The following is a 13,291-nucleotide window of genomic DNA, read 5'->3' on the forward strand; positions in this document are numbered from 1 at the left end:
TCAATTGAGCTGGACCTTTGAATTTAAGGTTTTCAGCATTACCTCAATTTGGGAAAATTCAAGTCATAAACATTGAACAAAAAATGTATTTTATGAATCATGCCTTATGAATGTTGAGCATTTTCAGTACTAAATGAAAATTGGTTTTGTGACATTGAGCTGCAGTCATGTTAAATCATGCACTTATAAATAATTGAACAGCATGAGAAAAAAGGTTCAGTTTCTGCACCAGGGCAGTCCCTCCTGAAATACAATTGACCCATAATTGAAGTGTAAATTTAAAAGTCTGTTGTATTTACTGTGTGCAAGTTTTAGTGGATTTTCTTTTTCATCTTTGCAGAGACCAGCGGGTCCAAGTAACGTACTACGAGATGCCTGCCTTGTTGCCAATGTGCTGGATCCCAAAATTAAACAAGAAATCATTAAAAAGTTTACTAAGCAACATCTTTCAGAGTACCTCGTTCTGTTCCAAGAAAACCAAGATGTAAGCATGAAGTTGAATGAATACTTTAGCTTACAGTAATTATTAGCAGGCCCAGAAGGACCTTCTTTGTTCTGTAGTTGGCATTTGGAACTGTTGCAATTTTTTACAGGAATGAAATTTGGGGTCTTACTGGATGAATTCAGATTTGCACTTCAGAGTATTTATACTTTGGGAAGGTTAGTTTTAAGATTTTTGCTCTTGCAGAATTATTTGTAGATTTCAGTGACTAAACCATGAGGGGGAAAGAAAATATTTATCATGGTTGCTGTTCCAGATCACTAATCAGTGACTCGTGTTGGGAAGGGCCTTCTGTGGGCAGTGTTCAGACCGGCCTCAGATGTGGTGCTCTCCACGATCTTAATGTTATGTTTTGATTTGGTATGAAGAATGCTAGTGGATTGAGGTACTGAGATTCTAGTGCTTCTAGGAGAGTAGAGGGAGAAAATTAAATTGTTATTCCAGAAATATGAGAATATATATCTTGTTATGGTAATATAGGGTTGTAAAAGAAAAGCAAATTGGAAGGTAGAGCTTACACGACCTTGTTAATTTAATAGGAAAGATCTTGTTATGAATTTGGGAACCACTCGACAACCCTGCATTCCTCACCCTGGACCCATATAAGTTGACCGATTCATAGATGTTTTTGGTCAAAGGCCATGAAGTAGACTAAACAGTAATCGGATCATCTATTTATTCTCACTTTAATGGCTGTGTCCCTTGTGTCCTTTATTGTAGTTAACCTTTTGTTCCCATTCTAGTAGCAAGTTTCAGTTAAAGCCAGGAGCAAGCAAATTAATTTGATGCTCAGTGTTCTATATACAGTGTGTATCATATATTGTGTATATCTGTGAATTTGATGTAGCCTCTTTGCTGTTCTGTGTTGATGTTGCATGAGATTCACAGAGGTTTGTGTCTTAAACTAGTGATCAGCAACCCACAAGTAAGCGTGCTGTGTTTACTAAAGCTGAATGATGGGAAGACTTAGTAAATCAAGCAAGTTTGCTTTGTGGCTGAGAGATTTGCAAATTGGAAGCTGACATACAGCTGTTGAGGTTACGCATTTGGGTCACAAAGGGAAAACTGCGTTGTGTTCTGAGCCTTGTATGTTAACTCTTTGTCTAGGTGGCATGGCTGGATAAGATAGATCGACGCTATGCATGGATTAAACGCCAGCTGGTAGATTATGAGGAGAAATATGGGCGGATGTTCCCACAGGAATGGTGCATGAGTGAACGGATCACAGTGGAGTTTTGCCACGTCACCAGGTATAAAGCAGATATGTGATGTTTATTGTTTATCTTCTATTTTTATCAGATTGCCGTGAGTTTTGTCTCGTTTTCCAAAAGCAATGAAGGGCATGGATTCACTAATAGCATTAGACTATCATCCCTTATTTAAAAAGCATCCTTTATCAGTTTTCTGCATTGTAAGATGACTATGGCCTTTCTCTCTTCAGCTAGTAAGGTGAAGTAGTCTGGTCACCTTTGTAGTCAGTGGTGAGGCCACACCACAACTTAAATCCACAGGACCTGTGTGAATTCAGTCTTTTCTTCTTACACCAGATCCACATTGTCATCAAAATGTCATCAATATGTTTTCCTTAGTTGTCTGGCTGAAGACTGATAAAACATTGTCATTTAAGGTGATCAGATGCAATAGCATCTGAAACTAGGACCCTGACTCAGGAGCTTTCGAAATAGGAAATGCTCAATGGAACCGTAGAAACGTTGAATTTTGCCCAAGTTAATTCCTCTCTTTTTCTCAAATATGTTGAAGGGGTTGAAAGGTTATTAGGGTTAGGGTACCAGATGTTGGTGGGAATATGGATTTGTGGTTATATTCAGATCAGCCATGATCTCATTGAATGGTGGATCAAGCTGAATAGTCTACTCTTTTGAGAATGAGAATGTTGTCTAAAGACGTTTTTTCCTCACTGTTTTAGGCATGAACTGGCTAAAATAATGCGCACAAGAGCCAAGGAAATTGAAGTGAAGTTGTTGCTGTTTGCAATTCAAAGAACGACAAATTTTGAGGGGCTGTTGGCCAAACGGTTCTCAGGCAGCACTCTGGCGGATGGGATTGTGGTAAGAAATTGTGGGGAAAGCAATTAGTGTCCGAGTTGAAATTTCCTTTGCCCTGTTTAATTGTTTGGGGGTCACTGATCAACATCATCACCAAGTCTCCAGACACCCAGGAGTCCCAAGACACAGTTTTGCTCTCTGTCTCTGCTAGCATCTCATTAAGTGCACTCATTTACATTTTACTTCATATACCTATCGAAATCCATCACTGACCTTTTCAGTTTGCAATTCCTTATTTGATCTGTTCCTCCTTGGTCCAATGGTAACATTTCTTAGGCAGGAGTAGAAGGAGATTGTTTGCTCAATAGAGTTTGTTTCTCTATTCAATGAGATCGTGGTTGATCTGATAATCCTGCCTGCTCCCCATAACCCTTGATACCATTACTGGTTTTTACTTCTGTCTGTCTCAGCCTTGAAAAAACGTAATGACTGAGCCTCAACAGCCCTCTGCAGTAAAGAATTCTACCGATTCAGTCCTGTTTGAGAGAAGAAGTTCCTCTTTACCTCTGACTTAACTCTCCCTCCAACTTAACTCGCGCTCTGTCTTCCCTCTAAATAACTTAATGCCAGTTTGTGAATTTTCAAGCTCAGCTAAGTATTAATTCAATAAATAATTTGTTTTGTCGAGATGCTATTTGCTACTGAGAGAGAAAGAAAACCCCCTTTTCATAATGGCTTGGGGGTAACTATCTACTAAGGAATACAAACATGGGGTTGCAGTAGTACTCCAGTGTATGCAGGCAACTGATAATTAAAGATGACCTGAAACTTTCCCTAGTCATTCTTTTGTCTTCAATTTAGAGCATAATCCAATGTGAGGGTATGAACATATGTACGGACATTAAGAGTAGGAATAGGGTACTGGCCCATGAGCATGATAATATGAGCTGATTTGATTACTCTACATTCTTGTCTCACTCAAATAAAGTCTAATTTATCAAAATATCATCTACCTCTGCCTTAACGTTATTTAAAGACTGCTGCCACTAGTACGAGAGTTCCAAAGACTCTTGATCACAGCATGAGAGAAATTTTTCTCTTGTCTGAAATGGATGATTCCTCATTTTTTAACAATCCTTTTCTAGTTTTAGATTTTTCCATTTTCCACATTTATCCTGTCAAAACCGACCAGGATCTTGTGTGTTTTAATCGTATTGTCTCTAGCTCTTTTAAACTTCAGTCATAGTCGTGGAGTAGGATAGGAGCAGGCTGTATGGGAAAGTATTTAATTGGTGGAGGGAGAGTTACCGTCCTATTGGACAGGAACTGTGGAGCATAAATTGGAAGCAGGAAGAAGGAAATGCACGACAAATGTGGAGGTTGTTCAGGGAGCACTTGTTGTGAGTGCTAGATAAGTTTGTCCCACTGAGGCAAGGAAGGGTCAAAGAACCTTGGATGACAAGAGCTGTGGGACATCTAAGTCAACAGGAAGAAGCAAGCTCACTGAAGGATGAGGAAGGAAGGATCAGACAGAGCTCAAGAGGGTTATAAAGTAGCCAGGAAGGAACTGAAGAATGGACTTAGGAGAGGTAGAAGGGGCATGGAAAAGTCCTACCTTCACAGGTAGGATTAAGGCGTTCTACGCTTACCTGAAGAACAAGAGGATGGCCAGAGTGAGGGTCAGGCTGATCAGGGATAGTGGAGGGAACTAGTGCTTGGAGTTGGAGGAGGTTTGGTTTTATATTTCTAACCCAGTCTTTGTCATATAGCGTTATCAGTTTATTTGTATTGTTTTTAATGCTTCATGCATTCACATACCGAGGCTTCAGTTTAACCCTTTTATCATTTTGTAACCTTTCGCCTTATCTATTGATTTGCTCTTAGATTTGTAATCTTGTTGTCATGGTCTGTTTATTGTTTCCCAATTTTTGTTGCCTTGTCTTTGCTGTTTGATTTGATTTTGCCAAATTGGACCCATGAACCATACTACTTAGTTTAAAACCCCCTCTACTGCCCTAGTTAGGCATTTCACTCGGAAACAGCCCCAACATGGTTCACGTGTAGACTGACACAACATTAGAGCTTCCACTTATCCCAATATTGTTACTAATGCCCCATGAGCTGGTACCCACTTATCAGTTTTTTGTATTTAAACTATTTAATTTCCATAATTTTATTTGCCCCATCCCAATTTCTATGTGCTCCGCTATTAATCCAGAGATTATTACCTTTACAGTTCTGCTTGGTACCTAGCTCCTCATGTTGACTATGCAGAAACTCTGTGCTTGTCATGCCTATGTCATTGGTACCTACATGGACCGCAATGACTGGATTGTACCTTCTTCCACTTCAACCCTCAGCTGATGTCTCAAATCCTGGCAGTGGGCGGATAACACAGCTTTCTGGAGTCTTCGTCTTTGTTTTCTTCAGTGTCAATTCTCCAGTGTCCCCACTACTACATTTGTTTTGCATCTCCACGTGAATGATTTCCTGTACCACGATGGCTGTGGGCAGTCAATTCATCTGCACTGCCGTCCCTGACTTCATTCCAACAAGCTGAAAGAACTTTTGGGCAAATGTAGGACAATTACTAAGCTTCCAGCTTCTGGTCCACTGGGTTCCCTTAACCTACTTTAGCTCCAGAAATACACCCCTGTCCCTGATCAAATCAGAAGACCCATTGTACTAAAAATCACCATGTCTTCTTCCTTCTCTACCCCCCTCCCCTAAAATGGGTCATAATATTGTTATTTAATGTAATTTAATTAACTATTTTATTCAATTATTTATTTTTTCTTTTATAGACCTAGGCTATATTCTAAATCTAAGGTGCAGATGAAATCGAAACCACTTCACAGGTACTCCCCAAACAGCTTGCTCCCCTGTAGTAAGGAACCAAAGCCTGTAGGGTGAAAAGGTTAGGCAAAACAAAGCAACAGCACCCTTTGCCCAACTCCCTGTTCAAAGTAATACTCTGTGCAAAATCCACTAAGATGCCTGAGTTAGCTCGACCCCAGGTACAGAAAACAGTTAAAATCATAGAAGCCCTACAGCACAGAGAGAGGCTGTTCGACCCGTCAAGTCTGCACTGACCCTCCAGAGAGCATCCCAATTTAATCTGGCCAATCCATCTAACCTGCACATCTTTGGACTGTGGGAGGAAACCAGAGCACCTGGAGGGAACCCACGTAGATATGGGGAGAATATAGAACCTCCACATAGACAGTCACCGAAGGCTGGAATTGAATCTGAGTCTTTGGTGCTGTTAAGCACCTCATTAGTTAAGGTACTTTCTTTAATTAACTGGCTTCACCTACTGTCCAATGGAAAACCTGTATAGCTCTGCATAAGTCTGAATGAAATATAGAATTTGGAGTAAATTGCATTTGAACATTAAATATTAAAAAAAAGAAATAAAATTAGGTTTTTTGCAAAGAGGTTGCAATCCCATTTAATCATCCAACTTCCACTACTCTATTCAAAGGTGCATTAAGGTGGGGGGAGAGAGGATGTTGAGTTCTAAAACTCTTTTTGTGTAGCTAGTATATTAACACATTTGCTTTCCATTTGCCCTCTTACCATGTGTGTTTGAATTAGTGTTTGTAGTTATCAAGTAGAAAAAACAGCTCCCTTACTTTAGAGATTTGTTTCTCACAGCAAATGAAGCTCCAGCTGGTATTGCAGTGGCTGTTCAGCATAACTACAGCATTGAGGGCTACTTTGTCTGGAGGAAAACACTTCTGGTCTCCAGGAAGTACACTGCAACAAATGAATGTTCCAAACTGACTAATTTGAAGTGTTTTTTTTCATTTGTGTAAGCAGCTTCGATTTGTTGGCAGAGTTGCCAAGAAAAATGTGTATGGTCTTCTTCAAAATTTCAATGTTAGTGTCTGGTTTAAGTTTATTTATGCACAAGGAACTTGCATTGCATTTTCGGCAGACAGCATTAGTCAGATGCTAATGGTCCTTGACAGCCAGACCTCTGAACTCTTTCCGCATTCTTTGTGACTAATTACTTTCCTTGTGCCCACATGCCTGTCAGCAGTGACTGGCTTTTTTCATCCCCTCAGGCTGGTGTCTGGAAATTTGCTGAGCATTAGTTGGGAAAAATGAGCCTAATTTGCTGATGGGTTGGGTTAAGATGGTACGCTCAACATGTTACCGTTCTCTTTGAATCACTGTCTGTAGATGTTGTGGGCCCTCCTATATAATGCAGAAAGCAAAACCATGAGTAACAACCTAATGGCAGATTTACAGACTCCCGTTTTCCATCAATTTGAAATGCTAATGATTTGCTTATGCTAATAAGTTAGAATGCTTTTATTGTGGAAAATAACTATTATTTTCTGCTCCCTTTAGTGTCAAGGCTTCTTAAGTCCGTTATGATGACAGGTCATTGATTTAAAATACTGGATTAGTGGTGCTGGAAGAGCACAGCAGTTCAGGCAGCATCCAACGAGCAGCGAAATCAACGTTTCGGGCAAAAGCCCTTCTTTTGCCCGAAACGTTGATTTCGCTGCTCGTTGGATGCTGCCTGAACTGCTGTGCTCTTCCAGCACCACCAATCCAGTATTTGATTTTCAGCATCTGCAGTCATTGTTTTTACCTCATTGATTTAAAATGCTAACTCTCTTCTGACCTCAATAGTTGCTACCTGACCTGCTTAGTGTTTCCAGAATTTTTGGTTTTGCTCTTTATAGGAATTATTTTCCTTTTTACTTTGACTTGTAGTTAAATGATCTTTAGTTGCATATTTTTTCAGCTCTTTTACTAATGGTCATGTTGCAAATCTGGTCAAGAATTCTCCTTGTCCAGATCAATACTGCTCTGTCTTTTGAGTATAATTTGAGTTTGTATAGTTCCAAAGTATGTCTCACCTTTTGTTAGTAGTTGGTGCTATACCTGACAATGAAAACTAGTACCAACCATTTACATCATTGGATAGATTTAAAAGTTCCATCACCATGAGACAAAAGCAGTTTGCAGTGTAATGTCGTTTACGCGGTGGGAGCATAAATTGTGTTCTGGCTAGGATGAGTTCCACACAGTACTGTAAGGTGAAAATTGCTTTGCTGACCTAAACATCATCCTTTCTACTATTAGACAAACTAACTGGCGTTTATTCTTGATGCTGGTATCATTCGATCTACCCTCCTCAGTGAAGGAGATTCCATTTTTTGATAGGGCTATTGTGGGGCAAATTGTAGTGGAAAGAATAGAAATGAACCAGAAACGCAGAGAGAATATGTTTCTAAACTAGAAGTAAGAAAAGCTTTCATTCTGAGGAAGGGTCACTCAACCTGAAATGTTAACTCTGATTTCCCCCCTCAGATGCTGCCAGATCTGCTCAGCTTTTCCAGCAATTTCTGTTTTTGCCTCTGGAGTACTTTAGTGGCTTTCAGATTGAACATTAATTTCTCGTGTCCAATTTCACATTGTTTTTAGACCGAGAAAGAACTGTGGCAGTAAATGCAAGGAACGATATGTGGTTGCCCACTCTAAGTGCAGTATCCTTCTATTTTTGCTCTGGTAAAGATGGAATTCCACAATGAAGCATGTGCCAATCCACTACTTGGGAGGATATGCCAGAATGCACCATTATTGGGTTTGGAGAAGGTCTCTTGAGTCAGAAAGTTGTTGGTTCAAGCTCATTATAGGTATTCAGGACAAACTCCAGGCTGACTCTTTTTGGTTCAGCTTTGAAAGGGTGCCTCTATTTTCATGAGCTGCAAAACCGCAGTCTCGTGTAAGTGTTCCACTGCTTCAGAGGTGTACTGTAAAAAGCTCAGGCAACTCTCCCCTCCTCTCCTGGCCAAAACTCCCCCCTCAATCCAAACTAAAGCTAACCTAAAACTAATTCACTCCTGCAAAATTTGACACACAATCTAATTATTGGTTCTAGTATATTTTCTAGTACAATGTGTGTCAGGAACTTGCTGACAATTCTCAACACTTGTTAGGATATGCTGAGAGGAATTATGATACAGAGTGCTGCTGAAATATGCTTATAGCTTTTGTATAAAAGAAAGGAAGATATACATTTATATATCATCTTTCACTATCTTAGTATATCCAGCCAGTACCAGCGATGTATAGTATGGAAACATACCCTTCGTTCCAATGCGCCCATGCTGACCAGATATCCTAAGTACTTTTAAAGTACCATCATTTGTTATAATGTGTGTACATTAAAGTTACTTATTAAACATTTGGCTTCCTTAAAGAGTCCACCTCTGTTGCTTTCCTTTTCCTCCATTTCCTTAAGTATAAACCAGCAGAGTGGATTTTCCAGTCATCTCCGACCTCCTGCTTACCAAACCACTAACATGGGCGGCGTGATGGCTCAATGGTTAGCACTGCTCCCTCACCGCACCAGGGTCCCAGGTTCGATTCCAGCCTCTGGCGACTGTGTAGAGTTTGCACAATCTTGCCAGGTCTGCATGGTTTCCTCCCGGTGCTCGGTTTCCTCCCACAGTCCAAAGATGCTGGTCAGGTGAATTGGCCATGCTACTTTGCCCATATTGTTAGGTGCATTAGTCAGAGGGAAACTGGCCTGGGTGAGTTACTCTTCGGAGGGTCACTGTGGACTGGTTGGGCCAAAGGCCCTGTTTCCACACTGTAGGGAATCGAATTTAATCTGAACGAGCCGTGGATCCTTCACCAAGATTACAACTCAATCTTCTGTTCTCCAAGATCAACTGTGCTGCTGATAAGTTTGGGCATTTTATGACTGAGAAGAAGACGACAGTCTCATCTTGCCTCGTGGTCTGGCCACAAATGGATGAAATTAGCCTCTTTAAGTTTGAGATTGAAGATCGAAACTTCGTTCAGTCAAGGGTTTTGATGGAGGAAGGTTTGCAGTAGGTTCTAGGGCTGTTGGTAGCATCTGAGACTAATTTGTGTTTTGTTTATTGACTAGGTGCTGGTTGAGATTAATAGAGCCACAGGGGCTTCATGAATTTTTCATTAACTCTTAAGCTAGATTTAGGCCCCTAAATATGATTTAACAGATGCTAATGTTAAATGTGCACATTGTATTCATGTATATATGATGCCATTAGCAATGATTTATAAAAGTAACTTTGCTTTTAATTTTGAGCCTTTTAGAGCAATAGGTACAGAAAACATTGCACTCAAGCATTGGATTCCTTATCCAGTGTCCTGCATGACATTGCGGAGGAATGAAGTTATATTCACTGTTTGTGAAATGGAAAACTGATTTGAAATGCTTTCCTTCTTAAATTTAATGTCCTGTACCATAACATTGCTGCTACTTTGGCATCAATGCAAAATAAAAAATGCAAAATATCAGCTTCTGGGCCCATGGAAGCTCAGTATTCAAGAATCAATTATTAAGTTTGTAAAAATGAGGGAATAGATTTGTGCATCAATTGTGGCTTTTGCATGAGTTGTGGAAAGTCCACAATTTCCTATAATGATGGACTGCAAATAAATCAATATTTTATTTTAGTTTTCTTTATAAAAACATATTAGTTTGCCATCTGGTTTAACAGAAGCAAATTAGAATGCTGACTTCATTGTATGGCTGGTCACATCACTAATTCTAACATTGCTGTTCTTTATGGGTCTACAGTGCTGTATGGGTGGAATTACTGGGCCACCTGGAATGTTTGCAGCAGGTTTAATACATTGAGATTACTGTATTTTGATGAAGAGATATTGTATTATAATTAAAACCAGAAATTAAGTTTGAGTTGAAGTACATGTCAAAATGCTATGAAAACTGTGCATTGTTTCATTGGTTTTCTTGTGCTGGCCAGACTGTTATAGCAATCCCCAGTTATGCATGTAACTTGCAAAATTAGTTTTATTTTAATATTCACTAAATGGAGATCTTTTGATAAGCATTGTGTGGCCCAGTATTATTTGTTATTATTTCCAGGCAAGCAGTTAACTTGCTTTTAAGTATAAGGTTATAGTATTGGACAAAATCTGAACTTTCATCCCGGAGTGTAAAAGCTATGTATTTGACCACATTTTAGTGTGTCACAAATTAAGAAAGTAGTTAGTAGCAGTTCCAGTGGTATTGGATTACATCTGTAATTTTCAACATATCTAAGTTAAGTTTTGAACATAATGTACATTGCCAGGGAGTAATACTTCTGTATGTGATGATCTGTGAAAATAATATGCTTTAAATAGGCAATTTATTTGCAGTATTAAAAAACTTCAGGGATATAACTAATTAACTGTCAAAGCAACTTCTGAGAATGTCCGATGAAAATTGAACATTTTGTTAAATGAGCTTCCAAGTTGTTAGAATTAAGTACTGCAGGGAGATTGGAAAGGGTCATAAAAGTGTATGAACCATTGCTGCTAGTTTGTGCCTGACCCAAATGTTCCTTGGATTGCCACCTGCATGCAACATAACTTTATGATGACCTTTTTTTTGGGGCCAATACATAAACTTCAGGATATTCTGCATAATTGCAGTTAACAAGTAATATTGGTAACCACTCAAATGTAACATTAGTATAAATGTCTTACTCTGTGCAACTTTAAACTCTGTATGGATGTTAAGGTGGTCACTGAAGCTTCTTTCATTACTACAATTCCCTTCTCACAATTTTCTTCAAAGATATATCCAGGACTAATTATGCAATGTGTGTTGTGCACGTATTTGCCCATGCGCTACTGCATTGGCAAGTGCAGCAAGTAAATTATTGCTTTGTCATGCTAATCAGTGTTTAGTGTAATACACATGTATCATGTTAAAAGTCTTGATTTAAGAGTTTCCTTAAATTTATTGCATTGAATAATGAATATTGTTATCTATGCATTACTTGTCTTAAAATTGAAAAGCTTACAGGCAAAAGATCAAAATTCATAGTGTCGGTGTCACTGAATCTGGAAAATGTCGGGGAACATGAGGTAAAGATTAGGAAACATTGCGTTTGAGTTTTAAAACATTTGATTGCCAGGACAGTTGAGAGGAATCAGAGAAAAGACTGAGGGCGACCTGGTAGAGGTCTTCCAGTATATCCAGGGTCTTGATGGGGTAGATTTAGTTAAGATATTTGCAGGCAGAATCAGAATTAAAGCTCATAAACATAAAGTAGTCAGAAATAAATCCCATAGGGAATTCAAAACAAACCCTTTTACCCAGAAGCGGTTAGAATGTGGATCTTGCAATCACAAGGAATTGTTAATACGACTCGTATAAATGTATTCAAGGGAAACTTAGAAAAGCACACGAGGGAGAAAGGCAAAGAAGGAAGTGTTGATGCGGTTAGATGAAGAAGGGTGTAAGGAGGCTCTTGTGGAGCATAAAGATTGACATGGAACAATTTCTATGCAGTAAGTACTGTATAATGAGTTTCTCAGCTTTCAACTCTGAAGAATTTAGAATATTAAGATTGTGGTACATCCTAATTTGAATGCTGAGACTTTGCTAAATTGTTTATATGCATGTCAATGAAACAGATTCATTATTCTTTTTGTTTCAAAGGTGTTTGGAACTAGAGTGTGACTGGGGCCTTCTTATCATAGAGTGCAGCTTAATTAGTACCACCTTCTCTCCTTGGAGTTCAGTGTATCTGATCAACATTGCTTACAATATTGAATGTGCTTAACTTTGCCCACTTTGAAGTTTAGTTTTAGTCGATAAATAACTGCAGTCTTGACTGTGAAGGTTGAGGTTGCCAACAGTATTGCAGGTATATTTCAATTTTTTTCACACAACACTTCTCTTGTCTAATTTTAATTAGAAATAATGAGGGCAATAATCAACCTCACAGTTGTCTTCATTTAGACATCTTGCATGTTGGAATTCTTAATACTGTGAAATATTTATTTTTCCACTGCCTCATTGGTATATGATGAGTTTTAGAATAGAAGTCGGTTTTAAAATCGGGGGAAAACAGATTTTGACGAAGTTGAGTGGTTTTGGAAGCTATGTCAGATTTGATATATTCCTCAAAGATGCTCAATTTCAACAGTGTCATAAAATGTAAGAGCAAAAGTAGCCGTTTGGCCCATCGATTTTGCTCTGCCATTGAATGAGGTCATGGCTGATCTACAGCACTCTGTGCTGAAGAATTCCACAGATTTGTGACCCTCAGAGAAATTTCTCCTCTGTTCTGTTTTGAAAGGTGACCTTTTACTCTGAGATTATGCCCTCTGCTCCTGGAGTTCCCCTCAAGGGAAAACAGCCTATCAGCATTTATGTTTGCAAGCCCCATAAGCAACTTTTATGTTTCAATAAAATTGCCTTTTCTAATTCCAAGGAGTATAGGCCCAACCAACTCAACCTGTCTTCATGAAAATCCCTCCCTACTTGGAATTAACTTCATGAATCTTTTCTGGGTTGTATCCAGTACCAGTATATTTCCTTTAATTAAGGAGACCAAAACTGTTCAGTGTTCCAGGTGCAATGCAGTACAGTTTTAGCAAGACTTCACTATTTATATACTCTCTTCACTTTGATATGAAAAAAATCCATTTATCTTTCCTGTTATCTGTATGGTAACCTTTTGTGATTTGAGAAAGTGAGGATTGCAGATGTTGGAGATTAGAGCCAAACAGTGTGGGGCTGGAACATTTCCGGGACACACACACACCAAACAACCCCACCGTCCTGTGGCCGAACACTTCAACTCCCCCCTCACCCCACCAAGGACATGCAAGTCCTGGGCTGCCTCCACTACCAAATCCTAGCCGACGACTGGAGGAAGAGCACCTCAGCTTCTGCCTTGGGACTCTCGAACCACATAGAATCAATGTCACTTTCACCACTTTGCTCATCTCCCCTTCTCCCACCTTA

The 13,291-nt window shown here is 39.2% G+C and overlaps 1 protein-coding gene across 2 annotated transcripts in view; it reads left to right on the top strand.

Moving 5' to 3' along the window:
• The window catches only part of vps53 (VPS53 subunit of GARP complex), a 230,504-nt gene that overhangs the window by 80,890 nt on the left and 136,323 nt on the right, over nucleotides 1–13,291 (top strand). For both annotated transcript variants that reach the window (XM_072589817.1, XM_072589818.1), the window contains 3 exons: nucleotides 341–484; nucleotides 1,610–1,752; nucleotides 2,430–2,571. In XM_072589817.1, coding sequence (XP_072445918.1) covers nucleotides 341–484; nucleotides 1,610–1,752; nucleotides 2,430–2,571 — 429 coding nt within the window. The remainder of the gene's footprint in view (nucleotides 1–340; nucleotides 485–1,609; nucleotides 1,753–2,429; nucleotides 2,572–13,291) is intronic.

This window comes from Chiloscyllium punctatum, chromosome 19 (genome assembly GCF_047496795.1).
Source record: "Chiloscyllium punctatum isolate Juve2018m chromosome 19, sChiPun1.3, whole genome shotgun sequence".
NCBI classification, from domain to species: Eukaryota; Metazoa; Chordata; class Chondrichthyes; order Orectolobiformes; family Hemiscylliidae; genus Chiloscyllium; species Chiloscyllium punctatum.